The 22,738-nt window shown below is 32.9% G+C and overlaps 1 protein-coding gene across 16 annotated transcripts in view; it reads right to left on the reverse strand.

The window, feature by feature from the left end:
• Window positions 1–22,738, reverse strand: part of LOC113391770 (probable nuclear hormone receptor HR3) — a 115,529-nt gene that overhangs the window by 3,703 nt on the left and 89,088 nt on the right. For 11 of the 16 annotated variants that reach the window (XM_026627834.2, XM_064219423.1, XM_026627832.2 and 8 more), the window contains 10 exons: window positions 14,495–14,608; window positions 13,540–13,653; window positions 6,028–6,196; window positions 5,030–5,211; window positions 4,269–4,760; window positions 2,560–2,674; window positions 1,995–2,149; window positions 891–999; window positions 491–609; window positions 227–377 (listed from right to left, as the gene is read on the reverse strand). In XM_026627834.2, coding sequence (XP_026483619.1) covers window positions 227–377; window positions 491–609; window positions 891–999; window positions 1,995–2,149; window positions 2,560–2,674; window positions 4,269–4,760; window positions 5,030–5,211; window positions 6,028–6,196; window positions 13,540–13,653; window positions 14,495–14,608 — 1,720 coding nt within the window. The remainder of the gene's footprint in view (window positions 1–226; window positions 378–490; window positions 610–890; window positions 1,000–1,994; window positions 2,150–2,559; window positions 2,675–4,268; window positions 4,761–5,029; window positions 5,212–6,027; window positions 6,197–13,539; window positions 13,654–14,494; window positions 14,609–22,738) is intronic. The other 5 variants (XM_064219426.1, XM_026627840.2, XM_026627836.2 and 2 more) reach the window with 3 other exon arrangements.

Here is a 22,738-nt window from a genome sequence, read left to right on the forward strand (position 1 = left end):
ACCTCTAAGACTTCATTTACCAACATGAACAATATCCAATTAACATATTGTTACATTTATTTTTCATTTAAAGTTAGATATAGAACATAAACATATTTACAGATCCTCATTTCTTGTTACACATTTATTTAATTCCATTTAATTGATTAATTTTTTTTTAACATATTATTCACGTAAAACTATTAATAAGCTAAATGTTATGAATCCAGATACATATAACATTTACCTGAAGGTGGGTATCTTAGTGAGAAGAGTGTCTAGTACTGTAACGTCTCCCTTCAAAGGTGCGTGGTTCGTCTCAATCTCGTGGCGCATCGCGGCCATTGACATATTAAACAAGCACTGAATCTCCGGGTTACCGCGTACGCCGTGCCGTTCTACGAATAAATGAAATTAAATGTAATCACTGTTGTAATGAAAGATGATATTAATATATTAAATTTATATTATATACATTTGTTTGTTGTTTAAATTAAAACTAATTATTTACCTGGCCACAACAACACGAGACTCTGATACAGGGCAAGCTCCGTCTCGGTGAGCTTGAGCCGTGCAATTGTCTTAGCGGCGTCGAAGATTCCTGACACCAAGTTCATATCACGAGGGTCACTGAAAATAAAATATACTTAATGAGTTTTAATGTACCCATTAGGTAGTTGGAAACAAGATAGAGCACAAATGTATACGTAAACAGTTTATGTACGTATATAAACGTTTTAACTGTGCTATACATGAATACACATGTATTTAATCAGACGTAGAGGGTTCCTCGAGATGATTTGATCCACCGAGCAAGATGCTTTAAAAATTTTAAGGTGCTTTCTGAATTTGAATTTTTATAACTACACCATATACTGAGTATTTATTATATGTTTTTTGTATATACATACCGTGCGTGTACACACTCTCGAATAGGCAGCACGACGTCACCATACAGCACTTGGTCGCGATTCACATCAATCAGCCGTGACAAGCGAACTATGGCCAGCTCGAATGAACCTGTAGAGTTACACGAATACATTACAAAATTGAATCTTAAATATTACATTTTAAGGCTTAGATTTATTTGGAGTGTTTAAAAATGGGCATGCGATATCAATTGACGTTGAAGTACTTGTAAGAATTTAAAAATACGTTTAAAATTAAAGAAGACGTGAATTATATGTTTCTACGGCAACATAATTATAATAAATGTCTTAAAATTGATATATTAAAGTGATTGCACACATATAATATGTTATACAATTACTGCTTTATATGTCTGATGTGGTGCCACCCACATATCATATATTCGACCGCCAAAAAGCAATACTTTGTATTGTTGTATACCGTTCTGAAGGGTGAGTGAGCCAGTATAACTAAAGCACAAAGGACATAATATCTTAGTTCCTAAAGCTGGTGGCGCATTGGTTATGCAAGGAATGGTTAATATTTCTTACAGCGCCATCGTCCATCGCTTATCATGAATGTTATGAAAACATATTGTTTTAATAAAACAACCTAGAGTTTCACTGCTTATCTAAGGTTTCTGTCAGTTAGAGAATGTTTCGAGTCATTTCGTAAAACTGCTCCAATGTGAATCACACGTGTGTCAGATTTTACACATACAGGTTTTACAACGTTTTACTTCACAGCGGAGCAAAACATGAAAAATCAGTGGTTCTTCTTCAAAATTCATATGTTCTAAACATTGAGCCTTTTCAGCTCTTATTATATGATGATGTCGACCACGCAAGATTTATTATATTCCCTAACTCTTATAATCCGATTGGACAGCAAATCACAATTGTAAGGAGCTCAGGGTGCCTTCTCGAGGTATGGAATGCTGAGAATTTTTCGATAAAAAAAAACCCAATGACATTTTAGCCTGGGGCCTGAACCCATGACATAAAGATCTGCGCCCTTATATCTAGCCACTAGACAGAGTGTATTAGTAATAATACTGTCTCTGTTATATACTATATAGCCAGACAAGTATATAATACGATACTTACCCGATTTAAGTAACAGGATTTGATCGTCTTGGCTCAGTTTCATGAAGCCGGGGATGAGTTTTGCGAACTCTATGATGTTCTGTATCATAGCTGTCAGCTTGTCCGCGCAGTCCAACCACATCTCCTCGTATGTCATTGAATTGTAGAACAGTAGCCTGTGGGTTTTTTTTTTTTAATTATAAATGTTCTTTTTTTTTTAAATATTACATACTTTTTTTTTCGCTTCGCAAAGACTGTGATACGTTCTCGTTTCTATTCCATAATTATAAAATTAAACTCAGTTTAATCGTTAAGGGCCAATACTATTTATATCGGTTACGATACGATCCTGATTTTTATTTCGATCCAATTTCGATCGAACTGTAACTGGATCGTTAATAGAATAGGAAACGGCTAAACGGCAAATCGAATGCAATAAAATAAAACCTGCGAGGTTCCTAGATATTTGTCATTGTTGTTCAATCAATAAACATAGTTCTGAGTCAAACGTCCCACTACTGGGCAAAGATCTCCATTTCATCTGAGTATTTTAGAAATGTAAATATATGAAAAAAATTTAACTCACTTGGGCACATCTGGTGGTTTCCGGAACATCTCATGAATGTATTCTAGCTTAGGATTCGTATTTGTGTGAGCTTCAGCCAGACTCTTAACCAAAACTTTGCTGATATCTCCTTCAGCTAGAAATAAAGATAATTCCAATAAATAACAATAATAAAAGTATAAAAAAAACTATTCAATAAATACTAAGAATACATTTAGCAAAAAGTTACATTTAAATTCAGAACATAAATGAATCGTATACGACTTTAAATGTAACAAACTACTGGATACATTAACATCGAATTAACAAGCATAATAAAAAAAAAATTGTATAAATACTAAATTTTACAACAAAAAAAACAAAAACACAAAATTAAATTTGGCTGTACACACTTTTACCTTTATACAAAATCAAAAAATATTAAAAAAAAAAAAACGTCAAGCGAAATGAAACATTCTAACTGTCGAAAACAATGAATGAAATTATAAATAATTAAAAATACAAAATGGTAGATCCTCTATCGTTTCTGTTACTAAGTACATGTGTACTAGCGTGCTGGCGTACGTATATTTATTATTAATCGAATATACAATTCTCATTTCAAAATATATATGCTTATAATGAATTTCAGCATGTCTCTTGCCGTGCTACCTCGCCTTGCCTTTCGTGCAGTTTCCAATTATAATAGTTGATTCGACTGACGTCAACAAATTTAAAAAAGGGGTAAGCTGTCGTTATGTTTTTTACAATTACAAGCTTCTATTTAATTTCTTCTTTATTTAAATCTGTAATATTGCAATTATTACGTATACACGTGGTGCTGGTGGTTTCTTTCAGTATGAATTAAAAAAGAACTTGTTTTAAAGGGCGTAATCGTTGACAATTAAATACAATAAAAATAATATCAATTCGTATTTAAGCAGTTTGTATGCCAGATTGTTATTAATTCTAAAAAATAATTACAATTTTCATAAACGCCAATTGGATAATATTAGAATACTATTTTTTTTTTTTTTTTTTATTTCAGACTGAAGGAAAGTTGTTCTACGTATGCGTCACAAAAAGTGAAGTAATGTTGAGAAAGAGGAAATAATTCAAATCAATATCCTTTTATGTGTGATGTGTTGATTTTATAAATATTATTAAATATATTCTTACAGACTATTGCCTTTAAACTAATTAAATAATCAAACAACAACAAAATAAAAATGAAACAAATAAACTATAGCTATTAAATCTAAATTATTTCTACGATACAAGTTCCAATGAAAGCGATGCGAAGCTATTTTTTATTTTAAATTTAATGTTCGTCTGCTCGTCTTACGATCGAAAAAACATTTCGTATCTTTTCGGCAAATATTTTTATACTTATTAGACTCTTGTTAGTTTACGGAAAGAGAGTTTGCGTTATTATAAAGATAAATTAATGAAGATCAATTCTGCACTTTCAAAAATTGATTTAATATGATCGAAACGTAGGAAAATCAAAATATCTAATATCTTTAAATCAACTATAACTTGCGAAAATTTACTAATCTAGTCTTTTTTTCAACAACTGCGTTTCGGATTACGTATATCGCTTTGACTCTAACTTTAGTATACAGTATTGCACAAAATAAATAGTTACGTCAACGATTGTATAGTCTATGAAACTAGGAAACGTATAGCCCGTGAAACTAGCAAATATAATAGCTACGCATCGCTCAGCGTCGATCAATTTAATCACTTACACGGCAAATCATCGTTTGAACTGCTCGAACCCTGATGTCGTCTGTTGGACACAGCGTTTGGGTTCACCATACCCATCCCAGACATGTTCATATTCAACGGGTCCATCAACCTCCCATGACCACTACTAGACGTCAAATCATCCGGGCTCAACTCCTCACTAGTCAATGAGACTGAACTCTGACCACTAACGAGAACCGTGTTCTGTATGTCCATCGGGCTGTTTATATTTGTTGGGCTATTCAGGAATGTTGTAGAGTCCACATAGCTGGCTACTAAATTATCAACCCCCATGGATGTCTCCGGCTTGATTTCCTGCTTTATACTGATAACGCCACTCGATATGGAAGCTGGTGATTGGATTCTCTCATCGTATCTGTCGAACTCTATTCTAGTCCGGTTTATATCGTTTATTGTTGATTGTCGCATTGTTGTTGTTGATGTTGTCGCTGTCGCTGTTGATGTGGTCGCTCTGATGCTCTTTTGTTGATCGTCTATTGAGAATGACGTATTAGCATACGCTGACTTCCTTATTTTTAAAGTTTATTTTTAAAATTCGAATAGTCCGTTTCATTGTACATACGGCTATAACTGGATTGTTGTGTGAGTACTAAAACTATATATATACCTACATATATACAATATTACCTATGGGAATGTTTACATGATAAAACCTGATAACCATTATGTCTTGAACCCTCAATGTAGTTGCGTACATAGCAAGGGCAGGTCTGGGTGAATTGGGCACACAATAAAAACTCACCGTGTCCGATAAAGTCAGTATCAAGGAACCCACCACTCTGCTTCGGTTCGTAAGCGGTCGTTGAGTCGACGTAGTCGGCTGACACGTCGTACTGGGGAGGTTGGGCTTGAATGTTCATGTTGGAGTTGAGCGGCGGGTTGTTGTACCCGTATGAGGAGAGTGGGGAGCCGTAGCCTGGGTAGCTGAAAATAAAAAATATAAATTAAGTAACTGAGTTTTTTTTTATTTCAATGTATACGAATTTAGTTCAAGCTAATAATGTCAGACTCGTAATATTCTTATAAGTATATTCAAATTACGTTCCAATAGTTTTGACTTTTCATACATTTTAATGAAGGCCTGATATTTAATTTAAAAGAATTGAATGATTATCAACAAGCAACCTACATAAGATCCATGTTTCATTCATTTATGTTCACGGATGTCGTATCGATGAAGCCACAAATTAACGCCTTCAATAGAATTGCTTATTTATGCGCGAGTTAATGCCATCTGTCGGAACGAACAAGAACCACGGAGTACCGCTATCCAATACTAGGTGGCGCTATTTGTCATTACCGTTACACGTCATTCAAGTTTGTCACGAAAGCCCGTTAGGTAATGACTGTCTGCTCCGCCACCGACACGAATGTTTGCAATGAATTACGGGAAAGGTCGGTAACGGTTAGGATTTTGCGGAGAAAGCGTATGTGATACCGATTCGAACTGTACGTTATGTGAACATCCATGGGAGCGACGCTTCTGAGAATCCGCTTTGCTTAATTACTGGGTGGTTTTACCGTTGTATCAGACGACACGATTTCGTAATTATGCAATTAAACTCATACCGTGTGAAGATTACGGTCTAGGCATTACACAATTTACAGTACGATGTGCGGCAAAACATTAATACGCACTGTTAAATCAGATCAGATATCTAGAAACTTCATATGATGTAGCAATGTGAAAAGTTCTCTGGATTTTATTTCGGCTGCCTGATAATAGATGGCGTTACTCACCTACTGTAATGTCCATGATACTGATCGCTGGAGCTGGGCGTCTGTTGCTGTGTGTCGTAAACTGAATCCGGTGCAGCATCAGCCTGTGAACGCATCTTCTCCTGGAAATATCTGACTTCATCCTCGACTTTCTCGCGTTGTTTCTTCGACATACGCCCGAACTTCACGGCTGCAATCAAAAACACATTTAGTATAACTCAAAGTTCACTGGTCAAAATTATAACGAAAATGTTAATGTTCTAAATTCAATATTTATTTTGTTATTATTTCTGAACATCTATATACTGAATTCTTGGAATGACGTGTTTCATTTCCGTCCTTAAAAATAAATACATATAAAATATAACAATCAAACTTATCGACATATTACATATATAAAGAAAAATTAAATTGGTAAAAATTGGTGAACAAATTAATGGTATTTATTTAGTATATTTTATACAAAACTGTACATAAATTGTTTTAGAGTTTAGAAAAACATCTTCCTACTACTAAAAACTAGTACAGCTATCCGCTGCTCGAGCGCTAAAATCGCACATTATGTAACCGGGAGCGAGCAATTCCCATCGCTAAGCAAAAACTTGAATATCGATAAATTCAATTAACTCAATGACATGTAACGTTACTTAACACTTACATACAACGTTCTGTTGTTCGTGTGCGTGAATTAACGTCAATGTGTTGGTGAGTCAAAGCGGCCATTGGCATACTGCCTACTGGCACAACGAACTCTGACGTGCATGTGTGACGTTACGGCTACGTAGAGCGGTCCCGTTCGATAACCCGCACGGATTGAAACGCAATACAATACAAACAATTGTTCACTTATAGCTGGCTATTGAATTTAGCGGCGTTATAGGTTTTTTCGGTGGATATTCTTTTGTCGAAACGTTCGATGAACTGACCAAAATGTTAGATCTCTGTTTTTACGCATGACGTACGTATACACGGATCTTTTATTTTGGTCTTGTTGACTGAGGTACGTCCAGTTTATTAAAATCTCGTCTTCTGTTAATAATGTTTGTTATAATGTATCGTGTTGTTTTGGCTTTTGGCGTGAGGTTTTTGGAACAGTGGCCTTTAGTTTAATGTTCTATTTAAAAGGTTTTTTCGACAATGGCGTCTTGTAGAATTTACGTCTAGACTTTGTACAAAGGATATTTGTTACGCACAAACGGTCAAAGAATTCTTCTATTTTATGTTGATATAAATGTTTCTTTTACCGAGTCAAGTATTTGTAGGCATACATAGAGGTCATTGACTCGGGAAAAAACTATACAAAACTGTTTTGGTAAATTTATGGAACTCAAATACATTTTTAATAACTTTTTATTTTTAATGACATGTACACTATCAAAGAGCATGTTAAACTGCAAATTACACTGGCTTACTCACTATTCGAACAGAAACACTTCCATACAAAGCATTTGTTTGTGCGTACTCAAATGGGCAAGACGTAGCTCTACATTGGGGGTTGTATGTGTTTTTACAGGTCGACGTGACTTACCAATATTGGTAGGGTAACCAGTGTTAGTAAAGGCACAAGGGACATAACGTCTTTATTTCCAAGGTTGGTAGCACATTGGCGATGTACTTCTTACAGCGCCAATGTTTGTGGACGATGGTGATTACTTATCATCAGCTTGTTATATTTGCCTGTTAGCCTACCTATATTATAAAAAGAGGATATTTGACCAAACTCTTAAACAATAAAATATTATGTCCAATAATCTGATGGCTTAGAGAATAAAATTGAGGGTTTAGTCTGGTCCTAAGACTATAGGTTCGAAACTATATATAAAACAGGTCGAATTTTAACCTCTTTCTTTAAAGTCGGTTAATTATTTCGCAATTATAATCTATTCTCAGATATTACGTGTACAAAAACATACATGTTACGGTAACGCCTGCACGGTTGCACAATCATAGGGATGTGCAGGTGATCGATAAAATAAAGTAAATTTATCGACGTTTATATGCAACAGTTGTTATGAGATGTCATGTCTAATATTAAATATAAATAATTCTTGACTTCGCTTTGAAGTTTTTAAAGACAAGTAAAATTATCACGAGCTCGGTGTCTAAACTATTACAGAATCAATAAGACTCTCATTGTTAATTTTTATGAGTGATTTGAATTAATTAATTTTGAGACATAATATCTCAGTTCTCAAGGTTGGTAGCATTGGTTGTTTAAGAAATGGTTGAATTATCATATGGCGACAATGTCTATGGGCAGTAGTTATCACTTACCATCAGGAAGACAATTTAGACCTATGTCATAAAAAAAAATTTTTTTTTTTTACTTGCGTTAATGCAGATTTCAACTGTTAGAAAACGCACAAGATATGTATAATATTGTAATCAAAAACGATCATACAGATCTGCTGCCCTCAAATGAGACTATGAAATGTTCCGTAGCGCTACGAAGAAGATTTAAACTTTAACAGTGTAAAAATTTCAAATCCTCATCTTTCAGCAACTTCTAAATATCACACAAGACACCTATTTTATAAATATCAAAAGCTTTTTGTCCCTGCAAACCAATTTACATCCGAAAAATATCATCTCGAAATGAAAATAAATTTAATTTTCTCGAAATAATTAATAACATCGATATTTTACGGCAGTCGCCTCACTAACTGTTACGCAATGCGTCACACCCTTAGAACAGAGAGCAATAGAGGTGGCATGTTATCTTTTTTATTGGTGATTGGAAGAGACAAGCTAAGGGAGCGTTCACAATTTATCTATTCAACTGGGGGACGGGCTGGTACTAGATAAAAATACTACCTAGGTAGACGGGGATTTAGATTGTAACTTTGAATTTTTTATTTATTTTATATAATACATCCATATAAATAGTTTACTATGGGAACCTCGTACAGCACAAATTAATTGTCTTTTAAACTATAAAGAACAAAGCCACGATGACACAAAAAGGTTTCATTTATTGATGATAATGAGGACCTCGGGAAACTTCAACATGATTTGTATAACTTAAAAACTTTGCCAGCAAACAGCTTCCTATATACATTGGCACAAACAGATTATTTAATCGCCAACGAGCTTCCAACGTTGGCGATTTTATATTATGTACTTTGTTAAACTGGTATGTAATATAGAAGCTTTCAAGGAAACTCTCGATAAATATAAAAAATAAATTTTAACCTATTTTTAAATTAGCTTCTCTGGTATTAAAAGTGCGATGCCGTTTCTAGTAAATTATAACTCTTAGTTAACATTACGGCTGTGATTCACACGGATTAATGATGTGATTTTATTATTAGCACTTTATCGATATTATGCAAGAATCTTATAACTCTTTAGACCTAAGACCTATACAAAGGCAATTCATAATAGGGACTTAAATTTAGTATATTTTTCCCGCATATATACCGATATTCTGTTTATCTGTCTGTCTGTTGCTCTTTCACTGCCAAACCACCGAACCAAATTTGATGAAAATTAGTATAAAACAAGATTGAACTTTTACGCCTAACGCCTGTCAACCACTAAAACAAGCGACAACTAGTTTGAAATAAACTGGCCAATACTGTGTTACATCGTTTCTACTGAATATAATTAAACACTACGAAATTGAAAACCTATTAAGAATAATCTATTTTATACGTGGCATTGACAGAATATTTTGCGCTCTACTGTCATTGATACTCGCCCAGAAAAAGAAAAAAAGTAACAGTCATCGTAGTAGTTATAAGACTAAACTGATTTTCGGAAATACGAAAATGGAACGTTATTTATTATATAAATTTTGACAAGAAGAGCCACATGGCGATGTGTAGCGCTACGTTAACTAAACATACGAGTGAATCGATGAATAATTAAATAAATAACGATTTTGAAACAACGAACAAAAGACACGACGAAATCTCGATACTTGAAATGCAAAAGGTCGTATGTGAATAAAAGGTACCAATTTTACAAGCAAGCAAGAAACGTATGTTTTTTTATATTATAACATAATCAGCCTGTAAATTTCCCACTGCTGGGCTAAGACCTCCTCTCCCGTTGAGGAGAAGGTTTTTATATTATATATAAATACAATAGAATTTATTATAAATGAAGATATTATGGTCAATGGAAACTTTGGATAAAATACATTTTTTATAAGATGTAGGGGTAATATGAGTCACCTGATGCTATGTGATTACTACCCACAGATATTTGTACCGTAAGAGATATTAAGTATCTCATACATCGCCAATGCACCACTACCCCTCAAACCGGACTACAAAAAAACTAAGTATTGCTGTTCAGCGGTAGAATATCTGATGAGCGGGTGGTAGCTACCCAAGACGGGCTCGCGCAAGTATTTGTATTATATTTATGAAATATACGAAAATAATTAATTTACTTTCTCTTTTGTAAGTTACATATATATATATATATATTTTATGGTATCGGTAGGCGGACGAGCAAATGGGCCACCTGATGGTACGTGACCACTGCCCATAGACAATGGCGCTGTAAGAAATATTAACCATTCCTTACACCACCAATGCGCCACCAACCTTGCGAACTAAGATGTTATGTCCCTTTTGCCTGTAGTTACACTGGCTCACTCACCCTTCAAACCGGAACACAACAATACCGAGTAATGCCGTTTGGCGGTAGAATATCTGATGAGTGGGTGGTACCTATTCAGGCTTGAACAAAGCCCTGCCACCAAGTGTTTAATATATAAATATATAATTGTACATACGACACTCTGCAATAACAGCAACGTATTACGTAAGAAATATTTCAATCACATATTTTGTACAGCGTGGCTGTCAAAGTGACAAGTAAAATAAAACTCAAAGTAACGATTTTTTTTTTCATCGATATATCTGCCCAGTCACTATAAATAACATCGTATTGTGCAATACGTCACTACACGGTCGGGCGACGTCTCGCTATGCGCGCTATTCAATGATTATAGATTAGTCTAGCTTAGACAAAGGCTTTATTACAATATTCAAGTATTTACATAGAACTTTGTCGTATCCATTGATGTCATATTGTAATGCAAGACTGTCTATCCTTTCGAAATTATCACGGACATTCCTGAAACGATTTTAATTCGGTTTACGTTTGTTTGATATTAAATTAATTACTTTTCCTTTATGGTATTTGTAAATTTTAGTTACAATTCAATATACTAGCTAATATTTTGTTCTAATTTCAAAAAAATATTAAAATTTCCCTTTATCTTTATTCAAGGCTCATTATAGGACTTTTGAATCGTCATTTTACAGTGTTGAATTAACTTTAAAGCTACCGAGTAGAACCGAAAAGAAACTCAGTAGTTACTCAGTTCCACCATAAAATTACAGAGTATATATATATATACATATTTATATATCTTGCTAAATATATAATTCCCACATACTATGATATTATTATACAGGATAATCGTATTCGAAAGAGTTCGTTTGTCTTTTTGTTTTACTACAAAAATGAAACGGGATAAGCTTGTCGAAGGAAAAACTATAATGACCAAGACACAAAAATTTTACATTATATAAATATTATCAAACAATATAAGTTTAAATGGGAATACGAATTATAAAAAAAAAGGTTTTAGGACACCTAGTTGGAACGAAATTGTTTTCGCTTTATTTTATGTATAAACAAACTGACAACGTTTGAGAATAATTTAATGATAAGAAGAAAGATTTTTTTACATTACATTACATTAACAGCCTGTAGATTTCCCACTGCTGGGCTAACGCATCCTCTCCCTTTGAGGAGAAGGTTTGGATGTTGATTCCACCACGCTGCTCCAATGCGAATACACATGTGGCAGAATTTTGTTGAAATTAGACTCATGCAGGTTTCCTCGCGATGTTTTCCTTCACCGCCGGGCACGAGATAAATTATAAACACAAATTAAGCACATGAAAATTCAGTGGTGCTTGAACCCGCAATCATCGGTTAAGATGCACGCGTTCTAACCACTGGGCCATCTCGGCTCTAAAATATTATATAATCTTATATAAAATTGTAAATAAATAACATCAACATAACATAGACTTAGTATTTATACACTATGCTGATTATGTTCCCCTGGTACTATGCCATTCTCTTTCTTTTCAGAGAATGAGAACGAGAGGGGAAGGCCGTCTAAACACTTTTGTAGGCCGCGTTAAAGAAATGCGTTATTATATAAAAAAGCGATTAATTAAAAAAACTATCTGAATTTCTTTCACCGATGCTTGTTAAGTCTTGAGATATTTCTTTCCGGACCGCTGACAGATAATCTCTAACAAATGTGTAAATAAATTCGATATTTAATTTAATAATATGACGAACAGAAAACACGCAACATATGTATGTATATAAAAATGTAATTACGAACAGGACATTAAACTATACTAGCTGTTCCGCCTGGTTTTCGCACGCATTAAACGTGACACACGTGGCTCCGTAGCATTCTGATTACAAGGATATCCTATCGCAGATTTAATAATTTAAATAATTCTGGAAGATTCTGATATTAATACGAACAAACAAACAACTCTACAGCTTTATATTTTAGTACATATTTATAAAGGAATTCAATACGCTAGTTACATTTCCACATCGCAACAGTAACACTATCACGATCGTAAGAATAACATTCTTATCAACGCTGATAAGCGGTCAATGACCCCACGCCTACTTCCTCATACCCACGTGGTTATACGTTTATTTTGTCTCGCTATAATTTAATACTATTTATATAAATGCTGAGTATTTTTATAAAGGAAATGTTTCTTTAAAAATAGAATCATTTATTTTTATTTAAATTATTTACTTTACTTAGATAAATAACGAATCAAAATTATACCTAGGCACGTAGGCTAAGATTTACACTATACTGATTATGTTTTCCTGGTACTTACAATCATAATGGTCATTCTCAAGAGGACTATATTAGTCCTCCCTCTGCACAGACTATGTTTTCATAATCCTATGTGCATGCACATAATCAAAGGCTTCACATGCTTTCCGAGGCACGGGCCTGTACACACTTTCAATTTCTAAACTACACATATACACAGTATCTAGCACGGGTCTGATCTCGGGTATAAATATATGTATATATATATGTATTTATATTGTTAGTTAGACACTAGACAGCAAACGAACATATTTATATAAATAATGACATACAAGGAACAAATATTGACGCGAACGGAATTGAGGGAATCAGTTCGTATATATAATAAGTATGAAGTAAGTTTGTTCATACATCAAAACGTCAAATTGTTTGAAGAACATTTCGCAAGCAGATACGGAGACAAGCATAGCTTTTATCTTGATTGATTAAGTTTCGTGAATACCATATTGTGTAGTTATCGTGTTATTTGCAAGTAACATCTTATATGAATTCTGCATTTTACTCTTCAATACTCATGTTGTCCTATTCCTTTAAACTTAGTAGGTAATAAAATCTTTGCTAGATTTTTCTACGAATTATTTTTGTTTTTGTTTATAAATTAGACATCCAATTTTGGTACTCACCATCACGGCTCATCCCCAATTTGAGACACTTCTGTAGCCGGCAATACTGACATCTATTCCGGTTAACACGGTCCACAACACAGGCCTTGTTCCTCGGACATTGGTAGTTCACCACTGAAAAGATTAACTGTGTTAATAACTACCACTTATGTTGTATTCTATATAACATTAATTTAAGTCGTATATTATGGCGAAGACCTACACTATGCTGAGTATGTTCTCCTGGTACTTTCAGTCACAGCGGTCATTCTCAAGGGGGATGATTTATAGATCCCTCCGTGCACACACAGACTATTATTAATCCTAGTGAGAAAATAAATGTGCATGCACAGAACGAAAGACTTTTATTTATAATATACACACAAAAAACACTACAAGTTGCGCTTCGCGATTTCACCTACATTAAAGTTAGACTATTGACTTGACAAGCGTGAATTGAATCGAACGAATTGAGTGAGACCATCAAAATACACTTTATTCTATAGAATATATATATATACCACACCATCATCATACCGTATTTGTCTATGGTGATTGATCAACCGATGTGGTAAGTTCACCCATAGAATTTGAATTTATAGCTGTTAGACCACTTATTTACATCTAAGACGTTATGTTTCTTAACGTCTAACGTGTTTCCAAACTACTACAAGCTAGATCTTATATATATTGATAGTTATTTAATTACTTGTATATATGAAGTTTAGTGTATACATTTATGTAATATACAAATAGAAATATATATAAAATTTAACAAACGGGAGTTGAACCCATGCTAATTTGGAATCAAAATGCTACAATGATCGGTATACTTTAAATTAAAAAAAATCCTAAAATATGATAAAAAAAATTGTTGATTTATATTATAAATTATAAATAATCAACAGCATTCAGGCAAAGAAATATAAAGTAACATATGAATATGAGAAAATATTAATGAATTAGTGAAGCCGACCTGTACTCTGGGAGCGTCTGAAGAATCCCTTACACCCTTCACAAGTGATGACGCCGTAGTGAACCCCTGATGACTTGTCCCCGCAGACTTTGCAGGGTATTATCTCGATTTGCGCTGTAACAACGAAATTAAACATATTTAATTACTGGATACTGAGATTATAATTACGTTTAAAAATAACCAACGACTTCAAGTAAAAATGTGTGTCAGTCAGTGTCTTTCTTCAAGCTTAAATATATCCAAACAGGAACATTTAAAAAAAAAACAGTAAAATAAAGGCTCCTTTTTTGTAAATCGTTTAAAATGCCGATACCAATTACGCACTATTGAACTTTTATTTGTTTAACCCATACTAATATCATAAATGCGTAAGTAACTCTGTCTGTTACCTCTGCACGCTTAAACCGATTAAGATGATATTTGCTATAGAGATAGTTTGAGTCCCGGAGAAGGAAATAGTCTACTTTTTTTAACCCCTCGAGGGTATCATGGAAAACATCTGCATGTGTCCGATGCTATTCTAAGATATGTATTTACCAAACCGCATTGTAACGTGCTGGGATCAACACCAAATCTTTTCATCAAAAAAAGCTTATCCTAAGTAATATATTATAATACATATTAAAAGTAAGTTATTTAAAGTTACAAGCACTTCTAGCAAGATTAATGATAAACAACAGCAGTTACTATTTTTGACTCTACATGACAGAAATCAAATACAATAAAATTATTTATATATTCTATGTACAACTCGAATAGTCGTACATAAACTTACTTAGGGAATAGCGGAATCTGTAAAACGCTTCGGTATATTTTGTAATTGAACTTCATACACAAACATTTCTCGAACATTAGTATTTACAACGATACCAAACGTTAGCGCGATTTAAATTCGATACAGTGACATCTATTATTTAAATAATAAAACATATTAGAAATGACTTTTAACTAAATACTTTTTGCACAGATCTATCCGATTTCGCATTTAAAAACTTACACTGATTGAACTATACCGATTAAACACTATGTGAAAACCGAGAAGAACCGGCAAGAAACTCAGTAGTTACTCTTTTTCAACATCTAAAAATACAGTCATGTTAGTTAAATACAATTATATATGTACGTTATATATCCTGCCTGGAAGTCAACAAGTATTAACTCCACGCTTTTTTATCATCTATATAATCTTGTATCGAATAATATACCTCCTTTACCAATGTATTATTTACAAATGATTTGAATCTATGAAACGGCAAAGTTAAAAATGTGAGCAGAATTTTATTATAGAAACAGATACCTTGCCCCAAGAATGATTTATTGACTTTATCCGTCAATATACTCGTGTAAAATATAATATACTATATTAATAACAGAGAGATTAAAAATACGCTTACAAAATAGGTTTCTACAACTCAATTCCATTTGGGTACTGTACTCCTAGCTAGATTACAAAATAATCCTTATTGAGAAGTATATTATCAATATAAAAATAGCCCAAGACAATAGTTATGTACAATCTAATCTCGGTCTATCAAACGTAAATCTTTTATTTTGGAACGAAGTTCTTTTGTCGTTCTCGAAGTTCTCCGCTTATATTAGAGTAAAAAACAACCACAATGAATTTATTAAATGCATATTTGAGATATGGAGAGATACTCCAATCAAATAGAAGATTAATCCGCTCGTAAAGGGTAGCTATAACAAACAAATTAAATCTCAGTTGTGTCCGACTGGCGTATAACTCGGAATGTCCGATTCCCGATTGACCCTTCTCGATTCAAACGAATAAGTCGTGTGATGTTTGGAATGAAATTCTTTTACGCGGTTTACAGTAGACCTTTATCTCTTCGTATCTTTGTCTCTTTCTAGTATATACTGTTTTGTATATAACAAAAGTCAGAGTAACAACCTTCAAATATAGTGTCAGTCATATTACCTCTTAGTCTTTATCATATTAATTTTTCATGTCTTTTTGTTTTCCGGGTAACTTCCTAAGTTCTTGTGATGGTTTTTTTCTTGTCAAATTCAGTTTAATGTGTTTTTTTTTCTCAAGGATAAGTGCTTTTTAGATTATTTTTTTTTCTTATTATGTCTTTTCATTTCATTTATTTTAATTTTCGTGTGCGCGCGTGTTTGTTTATATTCTGAGTGAATAGTCAGGGGCCAACTGAAAATCAGTGTTGTGCACTAGCACAGCATATACTGAGATGAAACCCTTGCTACCTACACTGTATTCCTTGAATTACTTATACGTTGAGTATGTATTTAATAGTATCTGCTATTTAATACCCAATATATAGCGAGAGCAGCTTCATTCTAGCCGAGTGCCCCACGACACATCTCGTTTTTTGTGTGATGGCTGTTGACGGCTTTTGTGATATGGATATATTCTTTTTTTAAAATTGTAGTAGAACAAAGGAAGTACGTAAACATACAAATAATGTGTGCCTTCTCAAATTCTCAATAGTGATAATGTTTTGAATTTCGAACACTGGACGAATACTAGTTTATTAATAGTCGAGATTCAAACTTGAATTCGATTAAGTTACGCAACTCCACTGCGCCGTCGCGGTTCAATTAAAGTTAAACACTAAGTTATTTAAGTATATTTCTAGTATTAAACAAAGTAAGCATTGTTTTCTATTGCAACGATCAGAATGGCTTACAAAACTAGCATTGAATTACAAATTTAAACAAAATGAAAATAAATTGTTACGTGATACATTGTTATTGGTTTAAATCTATAGGTCCCGGGGTTCGATTACCGGTTAGTAATTATCGAAATAATATAAACTATATTACAAATGTATTATTATAAAACGTAATTCTATATAAGATTAAACAATATTCTTTCTAAATATTTTCAGTTGTTTTCGTTTAAATTTACTGTTTTCTAAACTTTTAAATTGTTTTGTAATCAAGAAGATGGCGCACCCATGAAAATATTTTACTTTTGACATAAAATATCGAATCAAAGTCATATTTGTAATCTCATAGTTGTTTTAACGGATAACCCGTCTGGAACACACTGTATAAGAAATTGTTTCATCAATAAATAAATAAATAAGCAACCTACCATTAAATGGTACCATTATAAAGAGTTCAGTGATATAAATATAATATATCTGTCTGGTAAGACAATAGTGAAATAAATACTCTGTTATCTCATTCTCCTGACTTGAAAACAAAACAGGCTCTTAACACCTTAGTTCGTTTTGTATTTAAAAAAAAAATAACATTGCGATAATTCACCCAGTTCCAAATTCAAACATTAACCTACGCACCATAAATCTGACACGCCATTAATGACATACCAAAATCGTATAATACCGTGAAAAATTGTCACATAAAAAAATATATTTGAATGAACCGAATTCGTACAGTTCGGAATTCAAAATTTCATACGACCGCCATTTTTGGTCGAGTTCGTCGACCCTACGGCAAGGTCGGAGCGCGGGCGATGACTCCCTTTATATGTGTGAGTGAGACGTCAATTTAATTTATTTTATTCCTTAACACTTCGTAATAAGTATTATAATGCTTTGGAGGGTATTGACAGATGTATTGTAATCCCTTGGCCGTATGGCTCCGCGTGTGTGCGGGGAATCCATCTTTGGTTGAGTACGGTATTCCAGATCGATTGCTTTTTTTAATTAGTAAATACTACTACGTTAATATAACAGGTGTTTATAGTATTACATATTTGTTGTGGCACCCATACATTGACATACAGTAGTCTATCAAAAATATATATTATACGAGTAAATATATGGGTTAGAGTACTTGTGGGATAGAGAACTATTTGTCAAAATTTAAAAGAAAACTACTAAAGTGTACTTTATATACGGTAACGCTTATCTTATAAATAAATAGAATTATTTTTTGTACGTTTGTTATGAATTCGTTCCTAAAATATTTGCTGTTATGAAACTTTCGAAGTCGTTCTGCGTATGCCCAAGAATGTTCCCAGACCAAAATTCAAATATTATTTATTAAACAAATAAAAGATGTTATGTCTTTTGTGCCTGTACACTGGGTCACTCAATATTTTGTTCGGCAGTAGGATGTTGTCGTCCAAAAACCGAGCCTGAAAATAAAGCCTCACCATTGCTTTCAATGAATTAAAAAAAAAACTCTACAATTATCTTACTTGAGATGACGTCACGGTAGTTTAACAGTGTTGTACAATTAAATCCTAAAGGAAAAATTCTTAAGATAGACTATTACAACCGAGCGGAAGGATGGATTCAAGATAAACGAATTTGACAACATAAAAAAAATCCTATCTCTTTCGCACGTGTGGGGTGTGAAAAGGATAGTCTGTATCGAAACTCATATCGAATGTAGACATTTTTTTTTATTTCATTTAAAAATAAAATAAACAGGTAACTTTATATACCTTTAAAAATAATATATTAATCTCTATTTAATTATATTTTAATTGATCATTATATTATAATTAATACAAATTTTGTATGTTTTTTTTAATCTGTTTGCTGCGTCACAACACGAAGAAGTTTGTATAGATTAAATTATTTAAGGGATTACATAATATATTTGATTTTGTCTCGTATATCTATCCCAGCGTGTTGTATCCATCATTATGATACACTAACATACATATTATATGTCATGTTATTTTTTTTAGTGAGTTTCGGATTCGAAATTGCAGTATTAACAAAATCTTTTATATAACATACAGCCAGATAAATAAACAATGTTTTTTTTTGTGTAAAAATAACAAAATTAAATGAAATATTCCTAATTCTATTCTCTAGCACTGTATTGTGATGTCAGAATCTGATATTGACAATTTATAAGTTACTTGGTAGAGCTATGTGTCAGACCGTTTGAGTAGATACCACCCACTCATCATATATTCTACCTCCAAGTAATCCTGTGGTACAAGTACAAGGGACATACCATCTCAGTCTCAAGATTGGTGGCAAATATCTACGGGCAGTGGTGACCACTTACCATCAGCTACCCACTCGAATATCGATGCCATAAAAGGTCGAAAATTGATATCAAAATCGTTTTATTATTGAATTTATTAGTATATACTAAGCCCTATTTCATGTTATCCTGGTACCTTTGTCAATGGATAATTCGTTTTTTAAAAGCTCTTGCAGTAGTACAAATTTACAATAAAACCTTATTTATTCTATGTTATCCTAGTTTGTGATAGGTATCTCTGTCAATGGTACCACAAATTCAACTATTGTTTAATGGCAGAGGAAGCCCTTTACAAAACAATGGTAATTAAAAAGCGTAACTCAAATGACAGACAATGCTATATTGCATAATTATAGCGAAACGGTTTCGACATTGTGTAATTGTTTCCAACTAATAAATGTTCGAAATATTTAATTGAATATATAAGTATACTATTGGTCAATATACTCAGATTTTTTTTTTTAATAAAGCTGTGTTTTATTTGTAACGTTTTACTAAAACATTTTTGATGCAAAAAAATCTGAGTTAGTCAGATATATTATACAATATACATATATAGTCTAAATGGTGTATGTTGATATAATTGGTACCAGTTGAATTTGTATATTTGAGGTAATCGTAATTATATACTCAAATCAAATCAAATCGTAATAAATGTGTATTTGTCTACTAATAGGCATTAAATATATCATATAAATTTGATTGTATTTGATTGACATAACTTTGAATTTCAAATGTTGGAAAAGAATAACTACTGAGTATGTTTCATTCCGAACCGGTGGTAGTAAGTAGACTTATATTTAATTCAATTCTGCAAAATGACGATTTAAAAGTTCAGTCAAGAATTAATTTTTGTACTATTGAAAAGAAATGTTTAACAATTGTGCAAGGACACGTGGTCAAGTTTACAATTTTCAAGTTCACGTTATCAAAATCAATATTAAGCTTATTTATACTGTTAGAGAGAGATGCACAATGCAGCCGGTCAGCTGTTCGTGACGTCACGGGTCACCGACCTCGAGCACGGCTCAAATTGTATCACGTTCTGTGACGTCACATCGGGGTTGGTTCGGAATTCGGGCGGGGCTTACGGTTGATTCCAATTTTTAATGCAAGTGTCATAGATTAAATAGTCCTTGCGTTAGAGAGACCGTTTTTTATTATAAGTCAGTATGGACGAAGTTTATTAGATTTTGTTGTCTATTGTTTTATTAATTTCTATACAACTTGGTAAATATTTATCCACACATAAAAAATCGGTCGGATTCGTAAGTGATATTTTTTTTATTGTTATTCTTGTTATTACAACATGGCCGCCAAGTGATTTTATTTGCATTTCTTACTTTAAGGCTACGTAACTCAAGTTCTAATGAATTATGCAGAAAAATCGCACTTTTACACGAAACAGACTTAGCTAATATTATTATCGTTGTGGTCAAAACACAAACACTATCTTATCACTACGCACACCCACATAACGTCACAGTTCATCGACCCCAGACCAAATCCGAGTTTCAAATTTGAATTTTAATCTAACGGCCTGTACGGTACTCGCACAAATATGAAAGATTTGTTGCAAAATCAACTTTATGACTTAAACAATAAGAATTACGCTTTGCTTCACAGTACAGCATAGGTGAATGCCCGCAGATGTCCGAACTAACGTATACCGTACAACTTAAAGTTTTCTACCATATAATATCATCAACGCATCTATTTCAATGGGACAAGGTTTAATTTCAAATGGCAATTAATCCTCGAATGCCTACCTAAATTTGCTGGTCCTTTGGCTTCGAAATTCGAATGAATAGTTCTCAGAATAGTTTTGTTACCGAAATTTTACAGCCTCTAAGGAATAAGGACTGAGACGAAATACATTTTATATTTTTCAATTTTCGAACAAAGACTTTCGTTGTGCTCATATTCTCCTGGTACTTAAACGTTATTTGATAATAAAGTTTGTTTGAAAAGTAGGTATTTTTTTCTATTCCGTTTTTTACCTCACTCACTGTATTCGGTATGTTGTTATGTCGAAACTTCTTCTAATAACGAAAATAAATAATCAAAATCAGTATAAGTTGGCACTACCAGTTTGTGCCGTAAACAGTTAGTTAGTTTAATGCAGATTAAAAATATAATGCAAATTAAAAACAAAAGACATAAACGAATATTTTTAACTTTTTAATTTCGTAGTTTTTATAGCGATGTTTACGTCGTCGAAGGAATTTTATATATATAGTTTTTGGCCACGAATCAGCTGACGTCGTGAGGTCATTGAACCAACATACGGTGAAAATTGAAATTTCTTTTGATATGATGATATATAAATATTTTTCATTAAGCAATGTATGAAAAAACACAAAAACAAAATAAAATATTCAAACAGGCTCTCACAAGCGATCTTAAACCATTCTACGAGCTTATTTTTACTAGTGATCTAGCACCGGTTCGGAATGTAGATTCTATTGAGAATAACCGGCAAAGAAACCCAGACTTTAATCGACCAAAAAATTTTACATCTTAATAATCATACACGTATCTTCTTAAATCTTATATCTTGATCTTGATCTTAAAAATTATAATTTCTTATGAGGATAACAGAACTTAAGACTCTAAATAGTAACAGAACATCACTTAAAAATAACTAAAGAAGTTATAAGCGTACAAGTAGATACTTCAGTGGGCGTTACACTAAAATGTATGAGGTAATACAATAGGCGTGGTCGAATCTAAGTCTACTCTATTATACGAAGTGAATTTTAGCCGAACATATAACAAACTAGCTTTTTATTTTCATTTAAATAATTCAAATGAAAATAGAACACATTCGATTTTTAAAAAATATTCGGCGGCAATAATTTGATAATGATATAAAATGTAGAATATATATGAATGCGCTATCTGTGGAACTACTGGTACATCGTCTATTTGGTAATTTCTGAAAAATGATTGATAGTCTGTATCATAACTTCATGCTGAGACGTTAAAGAGTGGAACAGTTACCATAAATGTAATCCAATATGACTATGTAACTGAAAAAGATACATATAACATAAATTACACGCGGATGAAATATATATACATAAATTTACAAGATGCGCGTTTCGGAGTTGGTTTGGGTATATAATATTATTATATAAGTAGCCACGCCTCGCAGTTTAATCCTACTTCAAATAAAAAAAAATAAGAAATATTTAGTAGATATTTTCAAACTTAAATTTAGAACGCGTCACGCTGGGATTTTTTGGTGTCGCAACTCACAATAATCGATGCGTCAAAGTAGGAACG

Source organism: Vanessa tameamea, chromosome 28, assembly GCF_037043105.1.
Source record: "Vanessa tameamea isolate UH-Manoa-2023 chromosome 28, ilVanTame1 primary haplotype, whole genome shotgun sequence".
In the NCBI taxonomy this organism is placed as follows: domain Eukaryota; kingdom Metazoa; phylum Arthropoda; class Insecta; order Lepidoptera; family Nymphalidae; genus Vanessa; species Vanessa tameamea.